A 9,170-nucleotide genomic window follows, 5' to 3' on the forward strand; every position below is an offset into this window, starting at 1 on the left:
AGAAGGTTCCCGAAAGTAAACAAAAGAGTATTTAAAAGAAGAGACGATCGCCGAGAAGAGGAAGAAATAAATTGACCGTTGCAGAAAAGAATCCAGAAATAAATTGACAGTGATAGCAGTGAAACAAATAGCGCAGTGAATAGTGTTTTTAAGTTCTTTAATAATTAGTGTAAATAAATAGTTTTTGTCGTTATCAGTCTTAGAAGTTAATTTTGTTAAACCCACGAATATTTATTTTCAAATATTCCAATTTTTTCCTCTTTCATTTTTTGAAGCAAACAGAATTACGTTCCTTAAGCTAAACAAAATAAGCTACCAAGCTATCTCACCGAGACAGTACCAACCAACCGACTAATTGTTACCGACAAATTCATTTTTGTATATATTTTATTAAATAAATAGTGATTATCTTTAATTAGAGACATCACATTAGAAAATTTTTGAAGTGACCCAATTTCCCATTAAGTTTACACTTTTGATAATTTACGCAAAAACAATTCTTGTGTTTATTTTCTTATGAACAAGAATTAATGCATCGGTATGGGCGAACTGTTACAATTTCTATCGCTTGATGGTATATCAGGTTTTAATTAACGATAAGTTTACAGACTTTTAGGGTTTATAAACGTTAAGGCTCCTTACAACGGTTTCAACAACCCTCTATTTGAAAATTCGTCAACCAAGAATTAAAATTTCATTAGTTGGTTATTTAAACGACTTCTTTAACGAGACTTGATGTGATTTGTGACTTTGGAGGAGGTGGTAAAGTTTAGACTATTGCTTAGTATTCTGGCGAGCGCCGATTCTATTCCGGGTTCGTCTGACTTGGTTCAAATTTTTCTGTGGTTTTCTTGAATCACTTAGACAAATGCTGGAGCAGCAATATTTCACAGATAATCTTTCATTCTCTTCTGTCTTCATTTCGCCCGTCTCATCTTTCCTACCCGAACCACCCCCCACCCATTTCCACGATTCCTGAAAGGAGGCTGAAGAGGGCCTACCGCCCTACCTTCCGGCGTAGTCCAGAGTGACTGCCCGCCCACCAGCATTAGTGGCTGGTAGAAATGAAAAACCCAAATTTTGTTTTTTTAGAACGAAAACATGAACCATTAACCCTAACACATACCAGTTATTCTGTACCCGGCAAAATCACTATCCAATGCATCTCTAATGATTTTGTCTTCACAAGTCAATTTTTATTCATTTTTAAGGAATCAGTTTATTAGTTTAAGAAATATAATTTAAATTTCTTTTTACATTCTTTTTCACTGCTTTTCCGTTTTGTAATATTTGCAGTTTATTTTAAGAATTTGCAAATTTATTAAAAATATTAAATAAATATAAAGTTAAAATGGAATAATTATATTTTTGTAAGTAATAAAACATTAACGTATTTTTTATATTTAACAGCATATTATACAATTTATACATAGGCGACACAACAACTGAAAATTAGTACAAAGAGCTGCAAAAAATAAGTCAAGTAGTTCATGAAACTACAAAGTAAATAAATATGATCCAGGTAAGTAAATGGTAAGCAACTATTGATAAATTAATCTTAAAAGCAATACATATAATTTACACACATTTTAATACATTAATGGCAATTATAAAGCCTATAGACATCCCAATAACTCTTCAGAAATGATGTTTCATAAAAATTACTTAAGTTTGTAAAAACGTTCAAAATTCTGTTAAATTCAAAATGGGATTATAAAGCCGCATTGTAAATAACAAAAAGGTTCTGAAGTGTAAAAAACTATTAACACTAAACAAAAAGCACAAATAAGTAGAGAATGTTCTAAAAGTGGCCAAGAAAAAGTTAAAACTAAACGGCAATAGTTACTTATCAAAACTTGTGACAATAAATTCATATATACAGACCCCGTCAGGACACGTTTCAGTGTAGTTATAGTTGTCCAAAAGAAGAAAGAGTCCACTTAAATCACTGTTCAAAAATACCAAACAGTCTTATTAATCGTGTATTTGACTCCTCTGGCTATACATGAAAAACCTCGATTAAGAAAACTGAATGAATGGTTTAAGAACGTGGACGACATCATTTGAAACGTTTTGTAAAAGAAATTGACAAAGAAAACACTAAAATCTTAAATCCGAAGATTATACTTAATGATGATCATAGAATCCCAAAATAAAACAGATCGGTTAATATTTCATGACGATTTCTTAAGATACTCTTAATGATTTGTACAGTTTAATTAATGATCTGAACTGATTTTTATTAAAATAAATATAAATTTTAATTAATTTGAGTAATTTTTTAAGAGAATCAATCAACAAAGCGTTATTCATGAAGAAATTGTACAATGTCAAAAATAGTGGGAATATCTAGCAACAACGTAAGTAAAGGAAATCACATTAATGCTAATGTAAAAAGAGACAACGTAAGACTCTTACTATTACACTTAATTCTCTTCTTTTTAATTAGAGATTAATAAACAATGTATTGTTATAAGTATATCGACATATGAATGTAAAAAGAAAAAAGACAGTGAGTAATTAGAGATTTGTTTAATAAATTATTATACTTAATATTAGTAATTCTACATAAGAAAATAACGATAAATTAAAGCCTGAAAAGGCATTTGTGCTTCAACAAGCAAAGAATGCTTTTAAGTCTTTTCTAATAAAATTTGTATTTTTATTCATTTATTTTTTTTAACAGTTTTCAACCGAACGCCATCTTTTACCCATTTAACTGTTTTTATCACCACCATAGTTTTATTGATTGATTACTTTTTAAATCATTTTTCAATTAACAAAAGGTAAGCAAGCTATGATGATGACCCACAGTGAAATGTTATATTATCTTTGTCTAGAAGTCTCTTAAGCTATGTGCCGGTATCTCAGGCATAGGCATTTCTCCAAATTTTTGTCAATTATGGAGTCAATAAAAACTATCTTTCAAAATGACTTTTACTTTATCAGTACGTTACAACTAATATAACCTGAGCTTCCTAATCTAAACTATTAAAATACTCTTCTTCCTGCTACTCAAGAGTCACTTTTATTGCTTACTGTACTTACTCTCCAATTAATTTTTAATTTAGATTCACTACCCTTATCACCACACTAAAATCACTGTCTTTTTGGAAGCATTGGAGTTGAAAAGAATACACATCTGGCTCTATCAGGTGCTTTTATGTTTGTATCTTTAGGGATAGGAGAGAAGTTTGAGCAGTCTGAAGATAAAGGAATGTCGGTAACAGAAAATAGCATGAATTTGGTATCAAATTTGTCAATGGGTAAACATTTATCTTGAGATGTGGTTTTCTTAATTGTATTTTTGTGTTCTTTTCTAAAAGGTTTTGATCCTTTTTGAATTTGTTTACTATTAACATTTTCTTTTAAGTTTCGTTTATTTTTCGAATTGTCCGTGTTGTTATTATTATTACTTTTGTAATATTTCACTATTTCCTTGTTTGATTTTAACATTTTGGCATTCTTTCCTTCTTTTTTATTATTGGCTGGGTTTGGATTTTCAGGAAGTTTGTCTATTGACGCAACACTACTTGATTTTCCTTTTAAATTGGTTAAAGATGTACTTTTCATTGGCATCATTTTTTGGAATAATCCATACGTGACCTTAAAAAATTCTTCGGTTCTTTGAAAATCAAAAGATTTTGGTACTTGTATGCCTGTCAATTTATTTTTTTCGTCCTTACTTTTGTCGTGTAAAAGAAGTAATGGATTTGCTTTTACCATACGAATCATACTAGTTTTTGTTTGTTTTATAATTGGTAGAGTTTTTGTCTTCTTTAATTGTTTTCTTTTCTGGTTGGTTGAACTAAACGATTGGGAATGTGACGTTGAAGCTGTTTTCTTCTCCATTTTCTGAAAACAAGTTAGAACAAAATGTTATTATGTTTATGATATTCCCAAGAAAACTAGAGATCGGAGTAACAGTTGCTTATAATATAAAGTACGAGCTATAAGAGCATCATCAACTGTGCTTGTTCGTTTGGTAAGATCATACTGTCGATAGAAACGTAGAAAATTAAGGAACTGATGGAAAAAGACTACAAGCCTATTTTCAGAAAAATCCAGTCCAAGTGTAAGGCGACCAAAAACAAGCACAAAGTTAAAGATCAAAAGAAACTAGACAAGTTAAAGAAACATTCGATCAACCAAAAAGCAACACCGGAGGATAAATGATAATCAACTTGTCTACATGCACGTTGACGACTGTGAGGAAACAATTCTTCGAAAAGGATTGAAGTTTGCGATAACACCTAAACAACCCGCAGGGGCCGCTCCACGTTGTATATTGTGCGAAAATAGCGGTTTGGGATTGATGAGCCCACTTACTAGGGCTAGTTAATCAGCAAGAAGTTTCAACTTGGAGAAGTCGGTATTGTTACTCCGAACATCTCACCAGTGATGTTAGCTACGGGAGGTTCTGGGGGGGGGGGCACAGACAGGAATTCTTGCCTGTTCAACCAACTGTACTTAGACTCCTAGTGGTAGTAGTAAAGCCTGCTAGCTGAGCTAAGTGGAGTTTAGTGAACAAAATTGATAGTGTAAGCAAAAGTTAGCACGCACTGAAAGAGCGGTCCCACGGTACCCCAGTTGGTTAACCAATAGCGAGAATTGCCAGAAATCTCAACTGGGAGAAGTTGGTATTATTGCTCCGAGCATCTCACTAGTGGTGTTAACTGGTAGTGCGGGAGATCCGGGGACTCCAAACATAAATTCTTGCCAGCTTGATCAATTGAATGTGGACTAGTGGTAGTGGTAGTGGTTAAACCCACAAATATAGCTAGTAACGTCACGTTAATTAACAAAACGTCTCATTGAGGCTGCGGGGTTAACACCTAAACAGATACCTACAATGGACTTTATCGTTGCTATTGAGGTCATTCACTTGTAACATTCAGAAGCTGACGAGTCTCAATGGAAAGAACGACTAACCCTAGAAAAAAGGAAACAATTGCAACCAAGAAGAAGCTGTGCGGAATCTCAAAAGGGACAAATCAGTTATTATCCTACCAGCAGACAATGGAACCGTCATTATGAATCCCATGGAATACAGCAAAAGGGTTGCATACGTCAACAACTACTATTGAGAGGAAGATATACAACATCTTAGAGAAACACCAGAACACTTCGATAATAGGATAAAAACAAATCTAACTCTACGTCATAACAAACCAACACACCTTCATGGGTTATCCAAGATCAACAAGAAATGATCCCATACAGCACATGTTTATCCATAGGATGTTATAAAAACATCCATCTGGGATTTTAAGGATATCTTATACAGATTCGTTTCATGTTCGGCGGACGTCTTCAGGATGTCGTATGGATAGACGAATGTCACAGTTTCATACATTCATAAAATATACTCAACGGACATTTGAAAAACATACGGACGGGATATTTACAGGACATCTTAGGAATGACACATATATATCGTATTGTTTGCTATCATACTTTTTGATGGAATAGGCTATCTTTATACAAACGCATATGAATCTCTATCTAAGTTTATTGCATACANAGGAAAACTGTAAAACCGCATTTTTGATACTTAAATGTATTTTATGAACTTACCAATGACCTCAATTAAAGTGGGTCCTTGGTACCATTCGATAAGTTCCTTTTGGGTAGGTTTAACGACTAAATTTTGACCAGTAAGGCCGCTGCACGGTACAAATGCAACGTCATTATCTTTAAATCCGGCTTGTTTTAGAAACACCTTCAATTTCTGAATAATTTCGTCAAATCGTTCCTTGGACCAGTTTACTGTATCTAATTTATTAATTGCGACGGCCAGTTGACTCACTCCCAGTGAACGCACCAGAAGAGCATGTTCCCGCGTCTGACCACCATAGTCGAAACCTGTTTCGAATTCACCCCTTGTTGCATCAACTACCAATACAGCAACGTCTGCTTGACCCGCTCCTGCTATCATGTTCGGTATGAAATCTTTGTGTCCCGGAGCATCCAGCAACGTCACCTATGACAAATACACTAAATTACATCAACCTTTGCACTTTCTTTTATTTGCTGCTTTTCAATTATTCACTTACAATTTTACTATTCGTTTCAAACTGTGACTTCCCCACATCCATTGTGATGCCTCTGTTTCGCTCTTCTCCTGTTTCATCTAGTACCCACGCATATACAAAGCTCTGTTTACCTAATTTTCTACTTTCCTGCTCATATTTATGCATAGTTTTCTGATTCACCTGCAGAAAATAGCTATTTAATTCTTATATTTCTTTTTTTATTTTAAACATCTAACCTGGCCCAGGGCACAAAGTAAATGTCCCATAAGCGTAGACTTCCCAGCATCTACATGACCTTTATGGTTTTTTACCCCGAAATAATAAGCAATCCTTACGGTCATTCTGACTCATAATCATCAAATCCAACAGAAAGTACTTCCTCTCGACCAGTAATCTTGAAAATTTATTTTCTATGTAAAACTATTACGTGACAAACTTAGTTTTGTGTGTTGTTCTAGTAATCCAAATTATAGCTTCGATTCGATTTGGTTAGTCTGTGGTTTCCTTGAATCAATTAGTTAAATCTCACATACAGTAATATTCTAAACATAATCTTTCACTTTTCTTTTGTCTATTTCGTCCGTCTCGTTTATCTTTCCCCCACCACCTACCTATTCCTAAAAAGAGGTTGAAAAGGGGCCTTCCACCCTACCCTCTGGCTTTGCACTAAATGACTAGAGCATGGGTCGCAGAACAGCCTTCCAACAGCATTAAGTGTATTTGTGACATATTTCATTCAGAACGCAGAACGCGTATGTGCAAAGACAGACTAACATTAATACATTTATTTTTAAGAAAACGACAGTTAACCGAAATGACACCTAGCAATATTATACTAATATACCATATCAGCTAGCCAGGCTTCTACTACCACTGAATGGGCCGCTTCAAGGAAAGATCAACACCAACGTATATAAAAGATTCTGCTCTCATCGTAGAAATCATCAGAAGGACAGAGTTAAAACCATCAGGCCAATTTCTGAGCTTCGAAATTCACCAAGTTACGTCTTCAACAATCAAGCGACGTCATTGAAAGAGAGCTATTAGGAGAGCACAACCTCCAGGAAAGAACATCTCTACCTATCAACGCGGTGATGGAATTATTGAATTGCTGCCTGTTCAACTAATACATTCAAGTTGGAACCAGTTCCAAGCACAGAAGGATGGCCTTCCTATGGAATCGCCGATGGTTGTCACCACATACAATGTGGAAAACTTAGACGCAATTGGACACTAACTACACGAAATTATATGTAAAAGACACATTTATCATGTGGAATCATGCCAACAAGAAATTAGAAGACCTTTTAGGCCTCATCAGTCAGCTGCAACCAACAAGCAACTTCACCATGGAGAAGGGAAAAAGGCTACAGTCTACCATTTTTACTAGATGTCCTAGTTACAACGAATCAGAGCAAATTTGAGACTTCTACGTATCTGAAACTAACACACTCAGAGTAATATCTCATCCAATCTTCGCCAGTCACAACTGCCCTGCCTGCGTCTTGCCCTTTAAACTAATCAATAGATAAAGCCTTTGATGAAGCTTTCAAGTAATGTAACTCCATATTTAAAATAATAAAATAAAAACACTTAGAGTTTACAAATAATTTATTAACCACTATAATTATTTCGACACACTGTGCCTTCTTCTTCTTCAGGTGGTGAAGATATCTTCATTTCTTCTTATAGATATCTTCATATCTTCACCACTTGAAGAAGGCACAGTGTGTCGATATAATTAATAAATTATTTGTAAACTCCAAGTGTTTTTATTTTATTATGATAAAGCCTTTGATTAATAATAGACAAAAAAGGCATCTAAAAAACCTATTATTGATTCAAAAATTCGAAATATTAATTAATTGCACTACTTTATTTTTAAATTAACATAATCCGAATTCACTGGAACGTTTCTTGTCGACACTGTTTAATTGTAGGTAAGCTTCTACTGATCAAATTTATGTCTTCTTTTAATTTTTAGTTTTCTTTTGGAAATTGTAAGGCATAAATTAGTTTATTTTAGATATTTACTGATTATTTTACTATTTAATGCTCAGCCCGACTCATAATAATTAATAAATAATAAAACTGTTACAACTATTTTTAAACATTAGTTATGGCACCACAACCTGATTCCAAGGTTACAGGCAGCAACCTGTATGCATTATGTTAAATGGGAATGCAGGGTGGTTTTTCATAATAGGCAAAAATAGATAAGTATGTAGTTCTTAGTTCTGTTGGAGTATTGATGCGATGCATATTTCTCTGTACTGAGTCGCTTTAAATAATGTTCAATTTTTTGTAACTCGTTTTTGCGTTACTAAAAATGTAACTCATATACAAATTGACATCCTTAAATATGCACTTAAATTCAGTAAATTATTATTAAATCCATCTCCAGATATACAATTAATGTTTTAGAATTATGCCTGAACATAATAAAAATCAATTAAATCTACTCACATTAATAATTCAGCATAGTTATAAAAATCATAAATAACACCAACTTTTAATTATTCGTTTACTTTAACAGAAAAACCTTAAAAGTTTGCACATTTAGTTTTTGTATTGTATTTACGTTATTCTGTTGCTTTACTATCAGATTTTACTGTTCTTATTATTACGTACAAGTACTTACCAACACCTTAGTGGTTATTAATTTTCGTTGTCATAAAACACGCAGATTTAAACTGCACTTTAGGTACTCTTGATAAATTCAATACAATTTAAATAAAGGAAACCGCAAAACACAAATAGAGTATTGTAATTCTTCCTCTAAATCACCTTGTATAATACGAAACTTATCAGAGTTCTTGCTGTGTAAAAAGGATATAAAGGACGATACTACAATCAATCGTAACGTCTGTGTATCAAACCGAAAATTTACATACATAGGTACCTATAACTCATTTTAATGTTAAATAATAATTTAACTCCATTTAATCAAATAATTTGTGATACAGTTTTTTAAATACTTTCCGTTTTGTAGTATCTTTCATTTATTTGTTTATATTATTATTATTATAATGTTTGACAATTGCATTTTTTCTTTTAATGTATTGTCACCTTTCGCACTCTAACTAATTTATTTTTGCTAATCTTCTGATCCAACGGGACTCGAACCTTGGCGAA

At 33.2% G+C, this 9,170-nt stretch overlaps 1 protein-coding gene across 1 annotated transcript; it reads right to left on the reverse strand.

Moving 5' to 3' along the window:
- Window positions 1–5,545: 5,545 nt before the first annotated feature.
- Window positions 5,546–6,147, reverse strand: LOC112906660 (HBS1-like protein). The gene is made up of 2 exons (XM_025981227.1): window positions 6,057–6,147; window positions 5,546–5,997 (listed from the first exon to the last, which is right to left on the reverse strand). The coding sequence occupies exon 2, from the start codon at window positions 5,936–5,938 to the stop codon at window positions 5,555–5,557; it is 384 nt and encodes a 127-aa protein (XP_025837012.1). The 5' UTR covers window positions 5,939–5,997; window positions 6,057–6,147; the 3' UTR covers window positions 5,546–5,554.
- Between the last annotated feature and the right edge of the window lie 3,023 nt (window positions 6,148–9,170).

Source organism: Agrilus planipennis, unplaced genomic scaffold (assembly GCF_000699045.2).
Source record: "Agrilus planipennis isolate EAB-ADULT unplaced genomic scaffold, Apla_2.0 scaffold9, whole genome shotgun sequence".
Lineage (NCBI taxonomy): Eukaryota > Metazoa > Arthropoda > Insecta > Coleoptera > Buprestidae > Agrilus > Agrilus planipennis.